At 38.1% G+C, this 17776-nt stretch overlaps 2 protein-coding genes across 7 annotated transcripts; both read right to left on the minus strand.

The window, feature by feature from the left end:
• Positions 1–599: 599 nt before the first annotated feature.
• tmem45a (transmembrane protein 45a) lies at positions 600–7506 on the minus strand. Of its 5 annotated transcripts, none has more exons than XM_005732378.1 (6): positions 7167–7506; positions 4117–4317; positions 3768–3980; positions 2908–3092; positions 2680–2822; positions 600–1537 (listed from the first exon to the last, which is right to left on the minus strand). In XM_005732378.1, the coding sequence occupies exons 1-6, from the start codon at positions 7180–7182 to the stop codon at positions 1441–1443; spliced, it is 855 nt and encodes a 284-aa protein (XP_005732435.1). In that variant the 5' UTR covers positions 7183–7506; the 3' UTR covers positions 600–1440. The 5 variants fall into 5 exon arrangements, with proteins under 5 accessions (XP_005732435.1, XP_005732437.1, XP_005732439.1 ...); XM_005732380.1 differs by having other exon boundaries at positions 4117–4327; XM_005732382.1 differs by lacking the exon at positions 7167–7506 and adding an exon at positions 7002–7131.
• A 954-nt stretch (positions 7507–8460) lies between these two features.
• lnp1 (leukemia NUP98 fusion partner 1) lies at positions 8461–17073 on the minus strand. 2 transcript variants are annotated; one of them, XM_005732384.1, is made up of 4 exons: positions 16566–17073; positions 13485–13730; positions 12674–12766; positions 8461–10493 (listed from the first exon to the last, which is right to left on the minus strand). In XM_005732384.1, exons 1-4 carry the CDS (start codon positions 16749–16751, stop codon positions 10386–10388), a joined length of 633 nt encoding a protein of 210 aa, XP_005732441.1. In that variant the 5' UTR covers positions 16752–17073; the 3' UTR covers positions 8461–10385. The 2 variants fall into 2 exon arrangements, with proteins under 2 accessions (XP_005732441.1, XP_005732442.1); XM_005732385.2 differs by having other exon boundaries at positions 8461–12408.
• Between the last annotated feature and the right edge of the window lie 703 nt (positions 17074–17776).

The raw sequence follows: 17776 nt of genomic DNA on the forward strand, positions 1-17776 counted from the left end.
TTAATCTTGTCAAAACAGAACATCTTTGTTTATCCCTCTTGTCAACAGATGTTTTGTGTTGCCCTGCCCTGACAAAAATAAATCTGCACAAGCACTTTATTAGGACTGATCATTTGGTATTAATGTGATTGTGTTCTAAAAATCAGGGGTTCTCAGGCATTTTAGGGCTAGTAGTAGTCTTAGTATTTGAACTATTAGACACTACTGAAACTTTAATCCTGGAAGTTTTCAACCAGCTCAGACAGGGGAAACTTTATGTTCTACAATCTTAACAACAAGAGAATGGGGCTGAGAGCAAAGGACACAGTAACTTCCCTTTATTGGTAGAAACCACATCCTTTGCTGTCACCTTTATAATAATTTGTCGCAAATTAATTGATCATTTCAATGACCCTGTCTGAGAGCCACTGATAGATGATGGTGATTATGGATACATGAATAAAGAGAACCAACTTTAAAACATATAAAAAAGTAAAATTTGATCATAGAGGCTACCATAAATTCTGTATTGAGTAGCACATTGTAAACACTTACATACTAGCTATAATGTTATGCAAGGTGTGAAGGAAATGATAGGAATTAAATAAAATAAAAAAAAATTTACTGTTTGAACAATTTTATTTTTATTTTTATAGTTTGACACTTGGTTTGAGTCACTTGCTAACATGAAACAATATAAAATGTACAACTAGCGCTTTCAAGTAATACACATGATGATGCAGTGACGTTTTCACCACAAAATAGCACTACTGAATACCAAACTGTGGAAGAAGTTTAGCAAGTCAAAAGTAAAGCATGAAATCCATTAAAAGCTTTTCATTTATATTGAATGCGCAAAGTAGTAACAAAGATATGACAGAGTATATGAAAATTATATTGCTGTAAAATAAATAAGAGCAGCTTGTGACTGCATACCTCCACTAAGGTAGGTAATCCCCTCCACACCTTGCATGAACCGACTCTCTGCATCCAGATTAATTTATATTTTCACAAAAGATGTTATCTTTTGATATTTATTATTAAAACTGTATTTTGTAGCTGTGATGTTGTGAAACATCCAGTCTTGTTCTCTTGCAATGGTAAATGATTCAAAACCTTCTGGATCCAGGTGGCGATGCACATATTTTTATAGTTTATATATACAGTCACAAATTTTGCCAAGCCACAAGAGTTCTGTCCAGTAATCCTGCTGAAAAAGAAACTGAACAAATCATAAAGCTTCTCTGGAGGAGGTAATAACAAAAGTATGTTTAAAACGTTGTACAGCTGGTTAATTAAGGCAGAGGTAGAGACGCATTTCTAAGGTTAAGGTTCCGTATCCACATCAGTTTCCACATCTGTGTGCCTTGCTTCTTATTCTGCTCCTGGAAATTTGAGCGTTTTATCCCTGATTGTTCTATAATGTTCATGAGCCACAACGTAGATGCACAACAGTCTTCCTCACATAAGCTCATCCTCAGACTCTGGATCTCGCTCTCTTGCCTTCAGAAGTCCCATTTCCACTGGAGGAGTCTTCTTCAGTCTGGAGCGAACCGCACTTCAAGAGGAAAAGAACAGCAAACACGAGAATCACACATAATGTAAACTGTGCAGGTCTCCAGGATAAATAAACAAGTGTCTATCAGATATAGAAAAATACAGTACATTTCTGTCCCATAGGTATGCACTAGGGCTAATGATTGGAACTAAAATTAAATGTATAACTTTTGAAATCCAAAGGTTTTGTTTTTGTTTGTTTTTTTTTAATTGATGTGTTACAGTGGTCCCTCGCTATATTGCGGTTCACTTTTCGCGGCCTCGCTGTTTTGCGGATTTTTTCGGGGGTGCAATTTTTCATTTATTTATTTTTTTAAACAGCGCATTGTGTTCTGCGTCCTGATCGGCTATAGACCATTTTCAATCAATCTCGTGCTGTGTCTTTTATACAGTACAGAATTCGTTCAGCCTGTCAAATCTACATAAATCTTCGCTAGCAGAAGACAACAAACACAACAGTGTCTACGTCAAAGGATTATAAGGAGCATTAAGTAAACCAAACAGTCAGATAAGTCAAACGTCACTCAATTCCTTCTTCTTGCTTCCTCTACTTCCGTATCATTAATTCATTAATGTTGAATTGTCTCGCAGCTGCTCTATTCACATGTTCTGGACTTGAAAACAGGGTTTGATCTTTGGTTTCATTCTATAATACTGGACTTATTTTTCTACGAAGGTTTGAACTTTGAGAGTGTTTAAACAAGAGAGAAGCGCGTCAAAATGTCGATGCCTGTCTGAGAAAAGTGTATAAAGTGTGTAGTGAGGTTTTTTTTACAGCCTTAAAACATCTATAATAATTGTAAAAAATAAAGTTCCCTACTTCGCGGATTTCACCTTTCGTGGGTTATTTTGCGATAAACGAGGGAACACTGTTTTTTAAATCTACATTCTTGAGCAGCAAAAACACATTTATTACACATTTTCTCTCTTGGATTTTATGGTGAAATAGTGGCAAAAACCAAATTTAATTAAATATGAATCAGAGGTTTGTTCTCCTTGTATCTGGTTATATCTGCACCTATGGCCAATTTAAAGCCTCATGTGCTAAATAAGACAAAAAAAAATGCATTTCCAATTCTTTGAATATATCTAAATCACAATGGGATGTCTTATTGGATTGTCTTTTGTGGAGCAGGTTCTTACCAGCTGACGATGCAATAGAGCACGCTCACTATAAGCATGGCGAAGGCGAGGTGCCAGGAGTAACACATGGTAATGAACATCATATTGTTGGGATCTTTCAAGTCCCACTCGGGGCCGCGGGGCGGGTACAGCACAAAACCAACCTGTGGTTTAGAGGAGAAAACATTGGGAGTAACTATAAATCAGCAAAACATAAACATCTGCTCATAAAGCCACATTCAGATTTACCTCCCAGAACCAGGTCCCCTGAACCACCGTTAGCGTGCACCGCAGCAGCTCCAGAATGATGTTGCCTCGGTGAAAGATCTCCAGGAAGGCAACAAGAGTCTCTCCAAAGACCGCGTACAGAAGGAGCAGATGCACGTGGACATCCAGCATGCTCCTGCCATGGAGGTGGTAGAGAAAAAGAAATCCTGCAGAGAACAAAGAGCTGGTAATGTAGGTAAATGTGTTTGTCTTGATCAGTTAAACTCCATCTAAACTTCAAATATTTATCCCAAGCCATCGCCACAGATTGTCTTAAATTCAAACAGTGCGAAAATAATTGACTCAAAATGCTGTAAAAATGCAGAAAGTCCTATCTGTGCTTGGTTTAAATTAGGCTTAATTAACCCCACAGGGTACACTTAAAATGACCTTTGAATGGGAGGAACTCAATTTGATTAACAAGAAATGTATTTATACAAGTTTATTGGAAAATGTACAGACAGGCAACAAGTTGTAAATAAAAACCTGAATTAAAAAAAAAAAGATCAGAGTATGAAAGTTGGTCTGTTGTATGGGAACATACGGCAGAAGCAGTGAAAACAGTCCATCTACAATTACAGCGATGGATAATAAAGGTGGATATAATGGCGCACATTCATAAACCCCTCAATATAAAGCTTGGCCAAACACTAATGGAGGATTTTTTTGTGTTTTAGATGTAAGACTATCTTCGAAAATAGTATTGTTTACTCGAGACTTTGAAGGATCCAAGGATTAAACTGATTAACTTATTAGTAAGCGATCTGCCCTGAAGCACTGGCTTGAAATAAAAAGGATATCAAAGGATCTCAAAGACAATGATTACATTTTATTCTTCTTACCTTCATTAAAGAAAGCAATTGCCAGCATTAACCGATCCAGTGCCAGTGGTGCCGCTTCTGTGGTGTGGATAATCAGAGACACTGTTGCAAAGAGCCCAAAGAACAAGTACATGGTGGCGTGGTGCCAGCTGTGCAGATGGTCCCAGTGTTTCTCTACGAAGTCGTACAACTGAAGCTTCGGTCCACCCGATCCAAACTGTTCTGCCAACATCCCTGAAAGCACCACATCAGAGGAAACACGCACATCTCCTTAATTAAAGCCCTGATTTGTCTTGGATTTACTCGAGAAGAGTCTTGCTAGTTATATCTGATATATGGATGCATTAAGAAGCTTTTTGGACACGCTTACCAACAAGGGAGAAAAAGAGTATGACTGAGCTCTCAATGATCTCCAGCCGTCGCTGTGAGGCTCTGCTAGCCAGACGAGTAGAACCAATACCCTTGTTCCTGCGCGTGGCATGCCAAATCGAGTACTTTACCGTCCACCAAATCCCGGCAACAAGGAAGAAGGTCCCAGGGAGAGCGTGGCCTCTGAAGCTGCCCATGATACCTGTCAACACCTAGAGAAACAGATTAGGTACTTCATGGAATTAGAAGAACATATTACACAAACACTTCTTTCCCACTACTAACATGTTTATTTAAATCAGCCAGATATGACTTGAAACAAACAATAATTTAACCTAACTTATCATCTGAAGAGTAGACAAGATCTATTTTTAGCACAACTGGAATAAGTGGATAAAAGAAAAGGGAAAAAAGTGCAACAGTGCCCATAATTTAGTTAAACAGCGTAATCAAACATAATTAGCGTGTGTGCTGGCGACCGTCCTCCAGCTGAGCTCAGCAGAAGTGCGTCTAGCTGTGGGAGGAGGCCTGTTAGGAGTGTCACGAGTCATTTACCTTTACGTGGAAAAATAGAAACCCATTTCTTAACATGCACTCCAGAAAAAGCACGTTGTTTGCAAAGACTGCAGCAGCATCTAACACTGAGTATAGGATCCTCTTGATAATGACTAAATATCATTAAACCTGCACTGGCTTATGTGGACTGCTGAAGTCTTTGTCTGGCCAGTTTCTTAACAATTACTTTCACTCACACGATCTCAGTTGGTCATTATCAGAGACTGAATGAAAGACTAACGGGGACCATCATTTACAAAAGGAACACCCTGTTGTATTCAAGAAGAGCTGAAACTAGAGCCTGAGCTTATAACCCATATGTAAAGGTTTTACTGAGGTCAAAGGGTGAAAAAGACCAAGATTATTTCAATAGTCTATTATGCACCAAAATATATTTTTGAAAACAGAATCACCACCCCCTGCTGGTTATTAGAAAGAATGCAGGCTCAATAATTTCCCTTTTCAGACGTGGAAACTATGTCTATTGTGTCAAGTTAAATTATGTTTCTAGGTCAAGCAAAAGGTTAATGGGAAAACTTGCAGACTCATCTAAAAAATAAAACTCAGAATTTGATATTCTCCTTTTTCAAAAGGCAGGAAAAAGCATGAAAAGCAGTCAATACGTCATTATATTGAGAAACATGTCAAAATGAGAAACAATTTACATCATTTACCAAGCTTGATATAGTCCAACATAGTTCATATTATCATTAAAACAAGACTTTGGAACAATTTTATCATATTAACTTAAAATGTTACATATGTGATCAGAGGTACTGGAATGGTAAACATAATGATATTGTCTCCGACTTCTATAAATTCATAAGGCTTCATATTTAATTAAAGAAAGAAAGCTTTTTAAAGTGTTTGACTGCAGTGCTCTTAGGTAATGACTGCACTTTGTAAAGTGAGAGCAAAGCTGGAGTGGTATGAATAGCAGGCAGAGAATAAGAAAAAGGCACATGGCTGTACTGTCCTTTGTGATGGAGATGACCAGGCAATATTCTGCTCGGCAACAGAGGAAACCTTTGAAGGAGGACACTCAATAGAAACCGATTGAGATGTTAAACCCAGCTCATCTGTGTCCGACAGTCTTTTGGGGGTGCAGCCTCTCCAGACTGAGGAAAACACTCCAGTCTCCATGGCACTCAAGAGCCACTAGAGGATTCATCAGTGTTTGGCTGATTCAGTGTTTTGGCTGATTTAGTTTAGCCACAAACACTAGTCATCTGCACCAGATATAAAATCTCCCAAACCGTTTTTATGACAACGACCTAAAATAAAATAAAGTATGCTTTTATTACACCAACATGGTGGGAGTGGTGTAGTAAAAGTGTTCGCCACAAGTACAAATATGATTTCTATTCTGTGAATTGGTCAAAACTATGAGCATGAAGAGGTTTTGGTGCATATGTTTGAGGCTGGGATGTCTGGGAGGCAGCTGTCTTCAAAGCGTGTTCCTGTTTGAGTTTTGCTACTAAAAATATAACAAAAAACAAACAAGCAAACAAAAAAAAACTTCAGCTGAGCTAATTAGAAAGGGTGCACACTTCAATAAAGTAGGTTTTTCTGTAAGTTTGTGAGTAAATGTAGCATGGTGCATACCACCACTGATCCCGTCTCATCCACTGTAAGATTAACAATATTCTAGATCAAGCCAAAGTTAAATATAGACATTACTGAATAAGTAGCGTCTGCATCACATTTGTGAACCTACAATATGTGATACTTCACTCTAAGGGTTTATACTAAACGTTTTAGCAAGTTTAAATTTCCAAGCCAATCTGAAGTGAAATTACTCTGATTTATCTCTCCTGAACGTAAACTTTGAGGACAGTGATGTCTTGAGGTCTACAAAAAGAAAAAAAAAAATAATGGAAACAGTCGTTTGACAGTATCAGAACTTTCTTTTTTTTTTAGTATTTTTTTTTCTTTTTTAAGTAGTTTATTTTAGCTTCAGGAGATGAAACAGTGTTGTGGAAGTTAAATCGTGAAATCACTCAGCAACATTGTCTAAACGGCCACCCGATGTCTTGTACATAATTCTCGATGGAGACCTTCCTAATCTCTTTTTTCCCTTTCTTTCTTTCTTTCTTTCTTTCTTGACCTGGCTTTACATTTTATCTACACATGAAACAGTAGGCTTGATTTTCTTTACTGTGAGAGGAAAAGAGAGGGTCTCTTACCCAAGTTTGTTTTTCTCCGAAGATCAAAAGTTAGTGGAAGTATTCAGACAGAAAAGGGGAAGAAATTTTTTAACGCATCTTCACTTTGCCCCCCAATCGCATAAAATCATATTTTTTTTCTTTTGGAAAAGAATATGCGTCTCACTTTTATAGCCTAGACACAAGAAGTAAACATCTTCTCCAGTCGGAATCCCAGCAGGATCCAGACCAGATCCGTTTCACAACCCTTTTTTCCTCCCCTACTCTAAACACTTCGAGCTTTTCTCTTATCAAACCCTCCCATTGGATGAGTCCTGTGAGCTTGCGTCACCTGTCTGTGCGGTCATTGGTTGGAGGTAACGTCAATCTCAGGTGTCCACGTGTGCACTTTCACTCCGCCTGCTCGTGCACGGCTCGGTCCCGCCTCACTCTGGGAAAACCGCTACTTTCCGTCGTGCCAGGGCAGGCCTGGCTGGGCCGGGACAAGACTTCCAGCACGTACACCACAGCTGGAAGACTTCCTCATCCTCAGACAGGAGGTTTCTTGACCAAGTCTCGTTTTACTCGCTTAATTGTCTCCAACCAGTCCACACAGTTTGAGTTACAATAGAGGAAAAAAGTAGAAAGTCGTGAATGTTCATGAAGCAAACGACTGGCCACGTAGGGGCGTCTCCAAGGTTTTTTTTTCAGTGGGGCGACATAGGGGAGTATACGGAAGAGGATTAGGGCCACTGGAAAAAAAAAGTGGGCACGTCTTTTTTTTTCTTCTTTTCCTGAATTCTGAGAAAAAAAAGTCAGAATTCTGACTTTTTTCTCAGATTTTTTTTTCCAGTGGCCCTAATCCTCTTCCGTAGGAGTACCAGGGGCCTTGAAAGAAAGAAGAGAACTTATTATGCAGAGTTATCAATTATAGTACTGGGCCATAATTATTCATTATAGCACTTTAATGTTTAATGTTTAATGTTAATAGCTGGTGTTAACCATTACATTATATGTAATTAAGGTTAACACATCCAGCTAACCAACAGTTAAGAAAAACTTTCTGTACAAGCACATGGCCTTGCTTTACTATTATTTACCCTCTTCATGCTGGTGGCTGTGAGATTAAAATGATATGATGCATTTATGAAGTGTTGTAGGTGCATAACGTTAGAGGAAATAAACTCATTTTACTAGGTGGTTTCTAGGCAACATCAAGATATAGATATTTGGCATATTAGATAAGAAACTTTGTGCGTCACATTTGGTTGCTCAGTGTGAAGATCAAAATCGTAAACTCAGGTGAATCAAGCAGGCAGCTCAGAAAGGAGCAACACTGACACTTGGGATAACTGGCAGAGGAGAATGAGACACAGGCGAGCATACTTAGAAGGTTACAACAATCAAAGGGTCAGGGAAAGATGGACAGAAAACAACCCTTCAAAGTAAAACAGAAAATAACCAGAGGACAAAAACCTAACTACCTGAACACTTGTTTTTACTTGTTTCATTAACCTGGGTAAGGCGGATAGAATAAGGAAACAACAAAAGGGATCAAGAGATAAACAAAGAGATACAGAACAGGTGTTTCACTCCATTGTGTTTTTATTCAAGAGTGCAAAAACAACAACAACAGTGAAATGGAAACAGTGAACACAGCAGCCGGAAGTTGGTGCTGCTGAGGGTCATAAAAAGTTCTTCAGCTTTTTAAGCACAAGGTTGGAAAATGTAATTAAACACATAACCTCCGTGGTGTAAGCATACTGAACCCAACAGCCTTTAACTGTTCTGCAGAGTGCAAAGGTTTTGTGTCTTTGTGCATAAATCTAATGGTAGTTATGAGCATTTGCTGGTTAAATGAACTGCTATAGCAGCATTTTAAAATTGCATTCTAATTTTCATTAACTACAGAGCTATCCTTTATATAACTGCATATTTACATGGCTAAATATATACATAGGCCAGCTCTTTTTAGTTGGACTTTGTGTACATACTGTAAACTTCTCACATGGAAGTGCAAAACACACGGCACAAGAGAGATGTTTGAAAACGATCGAATAGAAGTCACACGCAAAAACCTTTACATGCAAAACAAAAGCTAATTAGGTAAGGCAGGAAGACGGTGCAGATGTACGATAAGATATGACACTGATGCAGGGGAGGAGTTTTGTTACTTAAGAGAAAGCATTGTGAATGCAGGCAATAAATAAATGTGCATGCTCAATCCTTCAAAATAGCAGAGCAGAGCTATTGCTAGTGCAGCTGTTGAAATTTCTCTACTGGGTAATCAGCATTGACTGAAATACACCAACCACCTTCTGCAGAATATGCAAAAAACCCCATACTGACAGGTGACAAAGAAGGAAAATCAACTTCATGCTTCTCAATAAGGTATTGAGCTGCCATGTGCTGACAGAGCAATTCTAATGCACCTTAGCACCGACTGAAGCCTCTGAAACATTATCATTCCAAAAGACATTCTCTCATATGGTGTACAGCACTGCTTAACTTAAAATCATGTTCTGAGTAATAAAAGCATTCAGTAACCCCTTGTGTCGAGTAGAAGGTGGCATCTTTCATTGTAGCATAAAAGTAACCAGTCAGACTAAGTTTGTATCGCTATACAGTGACGCTGTCTGGACTCAAATCAGCGCACCAAAACATAGCCACTGGACCCCTTCAGTGTGTGGGTCACTGGTTTTGATGGTTTTGTTTTAATTTGTCACCTGTCTTAGAGCTGATTCTCTGTAGTTTTCAGCTTTTTTTAAGACTGTTTTCAAGATTTTTAATTAAAACTATATCAGGAACTTGTGGTTATTATAAGATGTCAGTCAAATGTTGTCAAAAAATATATAGAATATTTGTGTGTATGAATGGTTTTGGGAAAATATTTACGTTCCCCATATTTCTGTGCTAAATAAAAAATCAAAGTCAGAAACTAGTCAGCTTAGCATTAAACTTTTAACATTTAAAAGCTTTAAACTGAGGAGAAACAGCCTGCCAAAGATGTGCTCAGTGGAACTCAGATGGGAGGTCTTATGAGCCCTGAAATTCGACTGCTACTGATGCACACATTCATATGCTACCTGCTGTAAGAAGACTAATTTATGGGTTGTTTGTTTATATTTCATGATGTGATTTTATATCTAAGTTCAACTTCAGAACTTGGAAATATTCAACCTCAACCACAAACTCAGCAGAATTCAGGCAGATTATTTTGTTCATTACCAAAAAATATTGTCAGTTTTGAGGATATTTGCTCCACCTAACTGCATGTCATTAGAAATTGTTTAGAATCATTTTTGGACAAAAACAAAATAAGAACAAGAAAGACTAATCCTCCCCTGATAGTGCATTAATTTACAAGAGCTCTTATATAAATAATCACCGTCCAATGACAGCTCGTGTCTCTCACATGAGATATCCTCACTCTCATTTCCTGCTTCCTTCAGGGACAGAAGACAGTTTTGCAGAGGGTGTTCATGCAGAAAGAACGAGGCGTGGAGATGGAGAGGAGGAGGTCTTGGGGTCACATATACATGCAGGCATTTCAAGTGTAGGTGCAGGACCATTATGGGACGGTGGTGCGACAAGAAGGCCAATAGAGGGGCTTTAGCATGGATACGTAGACACGGCATGTGGGACAGTTCCTTTTCCTCCATAGCCACTGCTCCATGCACTGAAACACATTTTAAAACACACCATTGCATCATTGTTGCTATGATCTGTATCATGTATCATTTATGCAGTCATTGATATTTTCAACTGATGCCAGGAGGACATTTCCAACATGTTGATGCATGAGCAACAGGATCTACGTTCACAGACCCTAACCCTTAGCTGGAAGGGACAGTGTTGCTGCCTATTTGAGCAGCTTTCTCTGTTTCAAAGGCTACGAGTCAAAGAAGGTTTTAAATAAATTTCTTTACAGTTATTAATGTGGTGCCTTGCTTTTTATTGACTTTTATTATATTCACTTTGACAAAATGTTAACATGTTTACAAGTTCTGATTGTCAACAGATTCAGCAGTATATAAAGTGACTCATTAAGAGAAAGATGCAATCAAATCATAGCAGAAACACAAATACACTGTAGTTCTGATGAAATGCTTTTATAAACTGTAAATATTCTCTATTGATTATAAAGTATATTTATTCTAAAGTGATATTTAAAACCATTTAATTAGTATAACCATAGAGGTATCTTCTCATCCAATAACGTGCTGTGAGTCTAATAACTGAATACAATGACCGTTACATACAGAGGCGTTTCCAGGAAATTTTATATGGTTTTGGCACAGAGGGACCCAAGAACCAGTAAGGGTGGTGTAGAGCACAGAAAAGGAGAAAACACCAAATGAAATCAGAAAAAAATGCCAAACGAAACCACTTGAAAATTGTTTGAAAATCCACTGAGTTATGGTGATTTTAACTTTGACCAGACTTGTATCCGTGGATACCAATGCTGGTACTAGTGTTGAATCGATACTAGAGCAATAGGATTGATACTTTGTTTCTAACCAATAGTGAAACGTGTGAAAAAACAATAGTGAAAAATCCCTCAAACTTTTTGTGCTGGCCGTCATGCCTACTTTATTTATTTAAACAACATAAACTGATCCAAAGTGCTTTAGAAACAGGCACACAGCTGAATTGTTTTGGTGAAAGTAAAAATCACAGTGATTTCATTAAAGTGTGTTCAGACTTTGCATATTGATGATACTTCATCTCATCTTCAATACATAAGCTGCCTTCATTGGTTAAATGGTATCGGTAATACTGGCCCTGTATTTAGTTAGTATTGAATCAATGCCAAAATTTGCAGAATGCAGCACTAGAGTCAGGAAACAACAAGCAGTGGATCAAACCACTGTGAGGCATGTCATGGGGGGGGAGTCATACATCCATAACTGAGCAGAAGAGCTTTTAGTGTGTATTATCATATTATATAACATTATATAGTTATATTTACAATAATGTATTGAGGAGTACCACAGTGTTTTTACAGCAAAAATGTAACTGGACACCTTACATCCCCCTGTTATTTTCACTCATGTTTGCATTTATATAATAAAGATTAAGCTGGGGCACCAGGTGGACCTAATAAATTTCAGGCCCCAAGCCAACACTTTAGCAACACCCCTGTTTACATAGTCATGGTGCAGTACAGTTTGTCATGCTGAGGTTTTAAAGCAGAAAACTGCTTTTTTTCCCAATTTTTTTTCTAACTCTAACCCTTTTCAAACATTTTTAACTCTGTGTTTGCACACTGAAGAGAAGAAGTTGCAATTATTCCAAAAGTGACCTAAAACTCTGGCCCAGAGGGGATTTGAGGCCCTGATTTTTCAGTGTCACATCATAGTAAAAGTTCAGGAGAAATCCTGATGTTTTCACTGCAAATCATGCATTTTCCCCTTCTTGAAAACAATATCAGCGATGTCTCCTCAGGGAATGTTGACGATGGAGTGTGTGCTGCTCCTTCTCCGTGGAAATCTGTCCATCTGCAGACCTCCTCCTCTCCTCATAGAGCTTCCTCCCCTGTAAAACAGCTGCTTCACTGCTGCTTCGGGGCCGACACTGCTCTAACCTCCGAGCTGCCTTCAGCACCCACCAGATGGAAACATCATAATGAGTAAGTATCCAGTTCCTGGGACCTCAGGCTGTTCAGTGTACTCCATGCATCTACAGGGATAAGTTTCTGCTGCAGGCATTGTGTTTTCATTCCAGTTCACATCATGCATGTCAGGGAACAGGCTGATATCATGCATCAGAGATCTGGTGTCTGTCTTGCAGGGATTTTAGGGAACACAGTGTAGACAGAAGTCATGCAGTAGATCTGACGTGTGCAGGTTCTCTTACCTCTTTATGAAAGCGGTGTGTACAATGTGGCACTCCCCTCCCATTCTTACGCATGTCCTCATGACAGATCAGGCACAACGTATCGTCCTTCTTCTGTGAGAAAAAGAAACAACATCTGACCAAGATTTCAATAACTTATGTATTTATAAAAATAATAAACCTGTATTATTGCATCAGTGGGAGATTAAGTGACAGGAACTTCATATATGTAACTTATATACCAAAGTGAAGAAGCTCCATTTAATTTCAGTAAACTAATAAATAAAGATATAATTTTTCACAAAGTTATGATAAGCTGTAAATGTTATTTGCACTGTGTATGTTATGTATCACGTTTTTTTATTGATTTCCTGTGACACCACAAAGATACAGAAACACCGTTTCATTAACATTAAACCCCTGACAATGAGTTTTAACAGGGCTTGACAAAAAATTTTATTCCAAGAAAAATCAGGTATAAAAATGAAAAAGGATTAAACATGCATTCACAACTATATTCTTTAGTATGCCGACAAAAAGCATGGACAATAGAAGAAAAAGAAAACTTCAAGGTCCTTGTGTGCATTCAAGACCAGTTAATTATGTGGGTATTTATAGGTTATGTAATTCACAGCTTTGTCTTTGGCAGCACATAAAAGTAATGCAGCGTTTCAGGCTCCTTAATTTTTACGGGCTTCGTAATTTTATATGAGGAGGAGAAAGACCATCAAGTCTGATCGTCCTTCGGTCATCTATAACACTATGAGAAGGTAAAAATCTGTAAGGACCATTTATCGTTCGTTTAGTTAATGTTATAAATCCTCCTGCTCACCAGAGACGTGGTCTTCTTATCATTTAGACAGAGCCTCTTCTCAAGTGTCTCTGTGAGCTCTGGGATGGTGGTGATGCGATTCTCTGCGATCGCAGTCTTAGCGCGGATGTTGTCATCTGCAGAGGCACGGCGAGGCTTCTGGTGGACCCTGGTTTCCCCCTTATCCTCTCTTGATTTGACGTGGCTGGGAGTGGGCGCCATTGTAGCCGCATGAAACCTGTTTAACTTCATGACATCTAACTGTGACTGAGGATTAAGAACAGAACAATAAGTGTTATTACACCATGTAACAACACTTGAGAGTAAAATTATTGTGTCACATTCCCTCTAATAGTGAGGCAGAGTTGTAAGAAGATTAAACTAGAGAGACAACCATGTCTGCCTTATGTCTGTCAATGGGGTTAAACACTCACTCGCTAATATCCTTAAGTAACATGTTGGCAAAGCAGCTACCTATATATAGTTTGACTCTAGACTCAGGACAGAACGTAAATATATATTTACACAACAGCAATAATCTGATAATGCAACTCCAGTAAAACATCAAAGGTGAAGGTACAGATGAATTTCAGTGTTTGGCTAGACTTGTAAATCTGTAACTACTGAACTGTTCTCTTCAAATGATGTATTTCTGGAGCACTCATTACTAAACCAAGGTTTAACTCTTAATGGGAGCTTTAAATAGCGATGCACTAGACACAGGCTGACATTGTACAACCCCAGAAGTTATTTCTGGTTCTACTTAACTTTATTACTGCTGCTGAGGAAAAAAATACGATGTCTAGATGTTCCTTTGACTTTAAATTTGAGGAAAAAAAATAACATGAGAGATCTGTGACAATGTGATTTTTTCTGTTTAAAGAAACTAAACAATGTGATAAATGTTACTTTAAATAGGTCAAAATATGTGTGAAAAGTGCAGTCAACGCTGATGCACCTTAATATGTCAGATTTTCTGTTGATCTACTATCTCAGTTAGTACTGTCAAGACTTCTTTAACTGAGCAGGTTCTTCAATTTTGAATTAATCGCCTACCACCACTTTAGGGTGTAGCTACTTTAGGAGTCAAACGTTTTTATATGTGCAGTGTATTTTTTTCTTTGGATCAACCCCTCACTTCGATTTCATAAACCTCGATCTCACCAGCCAAAATTTCAAACTTTAAGCTTCAAACAGGACTTCAAAAAAAGAAGGGTCATAGGGGTTAATTACATCTTTTATATATATATATACTATGTTTTTATGGTATTTGCAAGAAGCTTTTTTGTTTTGCGGTGCAAGGAAGTGGCTTGTTATGTTAATGTTGCTAGTTTTAGCTGTTATAGGACAAACATTGCTATTTGTAGCTGCCCGCCTTGTTGACTGATAAACGTCCTGGAACATTTAGTAACGTCATGGGCTCATCTGTGACACCATTTTTGCATTTGCTGCATTTTAAAAGATAAATGTAGTATGAAGAAAGGCTAAAAATATTCAGAATGGTTGTTATTTGAATGAGAATTTCTTTATTTCCCAGAATAAACTTATATAGCATAGGCTTTCAGCAAAATTGTTATTTTAAATATACTGACCAATAGTTCCACTATCAGACCAAGAATCTGTGCATTACTTCTCCATTTGCTTGCTTAAAAACAGAGCATACGGGGAACTGCAGGCTTCAGTTTAAACAGCACTTCTTCTGATTATTAGTGAAAGGTTACACTATGCTACTACATTTGTTTTTTTGCATTTGTCAGTGCTTCCTTCATGATGAGAACTGATTGTGCTCACCCAGTGTTGTCTGTAAACTACTTGCTTGTAAGTTTCTTTTCTTCCACAGAGAGACCACTTTATATGTGTGCACTTACACTGTTGTGACTCTTATCACCTGCTTTAGATTAGAAAGAGTTTCTTTGGCTCCTTCCTTCCTTTAGTTTTCGCTTAACTCCTATGAAATTTGTCATCACACTAATGAAAATATACCAGAAAACTATAAAGCACCACTATTCACCACACAGGCCATGACACTTGACTATGCTGATAGATAAGTTACCCTGTTCTGTGATATTAATAAAAAATACAAATCACTAAATTGTGCGCCATTCATGTTGGTTGCTCTTCTGCTTGTTTGCTGCTTTAAGTTGTACCGCTATTTTTTGCTAAACATCCACATAGCCAGAGGTTATGGAAGAGTTGGAACGCTATTGAATGAAGGATATGTGTAAAAGCTTTGGCATGCAGCAGCCCATGACTTAAAAACATTGTTTATATAAGAAAATGATATCAGATGTGAAGGCATTTTTAGTTGGAAAAAATAATTTTCCTACAGACCTACACAGACACAGCTACAACACAAACACCAGACTGGTCTGTATTCATTATAGAACTATACTGTTTTTCCTAATGAGACTGTGAACAGCTCAGCACGTGGCAGGGCATTTGCAGTGTTTGATTGCTCTGATGTAAAGTAATAGAAAACAACTCACTTATAGCATCAATAATTTCGTACTTTGCAGGCTTTCATGGGGAAATTTACCAAAACAACAGTTTGCACACTACTAGAGGCTTTTTGTTCGGAAGCTTTAATATTAATTAGTCCTCATACCAGCTTGTAAAACATACATGTGCATTATTCTGCTGTCATAGTCCATATTTTGTCTTTTTCAGAGAAAATAAAACTCTGTGTTTTATAAATATTCCATGCAGTGATATTTGCAGTCAATGAAGATATGGGATCTTTCTAACACCCTGAGCTGCTTTTAAAGAAATACATAGAAAGTATACTGTCTGATAAATGTACTTTATTATGTTTATTAAACTGGCCTTTAATTAGTATAGTGAAATACATTCATCAGAGAGTGCATATATTTTATTTTCCCTCCAATTATCAATGAAGGGCTATACAGAATAAAATTTAAGATGTTTATAGTGTCAAGTGTACAAGCACGCTGTCCATATGTGGTGTAAAACTGGACAAGAGAAACTGCAAAAAAATGTTTATTAAAAGTGTTTTGCTGCTGTTTAAATGTCAGTGCATGCATCAAGTCGAATGCTGCAGAGCTGAACACATACGTCAATCCATGAAGTGCAACCGGTCCTTACCGCAGTCGGGAGTGATGCTCGTCTATCAACTTGTGTTTTTGAAGGCCTTCTGAAACTGTGCTTTCTTTCTCTGGAATGTACAGCGTCTGGTCCGTGACCCCAGTAACTGCTCATCCATTTTGTGAAGTTACTATCATCGTCCTCGTCATTGTCCATAGTGATAGCAGGCAGAAGCCGTAGAGACATGATGGAGCTGTGCAGGGAGCTTCTTGGTGCAGCAGGTCTTGGTACAACAGATGAAAGTGAATGGGGTGAGTACTGACAACACTCAGCTGACCTATTGAGTGTCTAACAGACCAGCTGCTCTGCTACACTGCACTGTCCCACATGGCAAAAGTGATTTACTTCAATTAGATGCCTCTAGTGAATCAAGCTGTCACTTTTGTTGTTATCCTTGGACAATCTAAAAATAACCTGCAGAGATTTAGCTCCAGTCTTTAAATAAGTGAATCCTCTATAATCTATTCAACGTCACTGGTAGAACATAAACTGGAGGTGACTGGAATAAACAGCGAGGTGGTAGCTGTGACGGAACAGATAGTATTTTGGCACAGGGTGGGTGATGTGACCACTCCTTTTAATCTTTCCATTACAGTCATCAGCCTCGGGGTAGACAACTGAAACTCCAATTTCCCCATACTTTCCACTCGCTGAGTACATCAAACCTGTCAATAATTATGGAGCGCAGGCAACTGGGTGCTGAGAGCCCAAGGCTTGTGCAATACAGGGCAAAGAGCTTTAATATTACACTGTATACAAGTTTATTTGTTTTGCTCTTCTAAGTCAAGTATGTAAAATCCAGATTTTATACATGAACAATGAAAACATGTAATACAAGGCCATCAGCTAGAAAAGCAACATCTCTGGCATCATAATTCAGTATATATCGTGTCAGTTAGTCTGAAAAATTAGTAGTAGTAGTATTAAATACTATTGATATTACTGCAAAAAGGGGATCGTGTATTATTGGAAATATTCATATTAGACACACCATGTTTTCATTAGTTTTTTGTGTTTTTTAACAAAAAAGCAGAAGAAATTATATAAAAGTCTTTATCTGCTCTTTTACAAACTCAAAGTTTCCCTGTGCTAATAATGTTGTAAAGATCTCAAAGAGAAGGGCAGGGCAGGCACTGTTATGAGACATTCATGCTGCTTTATCATGTAACCTCAGATCCCCACTGAGAAAGAGATTACGGTAATCTGTGTTC

The sequence above is a fragment of the Pundamilia nyererei genome, unplaced genomic scaffold, assembly GCF_000239375.1.
Source record: "Pundamilia nyererei isolate P.nyererei 1_Seehausen unplaced genomic scaffold, PunNye1.0 scaffold00046, whole genome shotgun sequence".
Lineage (NCBI taxonomy): Eukaryota > Metazoa > Chordata > Actinopteri > Cichliformes > Cichlidae > Pundamilia > Pundamilia nyererei.

Bases quoted from the DNA above. Each gene is read 5' to 3' on its own strand.
- tmem45a (XM_005732378.1), bottom strand. The intron at 2,823-2,907 runs GTAAATCTGAAT...TCTAAACCACAG, and splicing joins AGGGGACCTGGTTCTGGGAG to GTTGGTTTTGTGCTGTACCC. The intron at 1,538-2,679 runs GTAAGAACCTGC...TTCCTCTTGAAG, and splicing joins CTCTATTGCATCGTCAGCTG to TGCGGTTCGCTCCAGACTGA.
- lnp1 (XM_005732384.1), bottom strand. From the start codon at position 16,751: ATGTCTCTACGGCTTCTGCCTGCTATCACTATGGACAATGACGAGGAC. The intron at 13,731-16,565 runs GTAAGGACCGGT...CTTAATCCTCAG, and splicing joins GAGCATCACTCCCGACTGCG to TCACAGTTAGATGTCATGAA. The intron at 10,494-12,673 runs GTAAGAGAACCT...AATGTGTTTCAG, and splicing joins CACACCGCTTTCATAAAGAG to TGCATGGAGCAGTGGCTATG.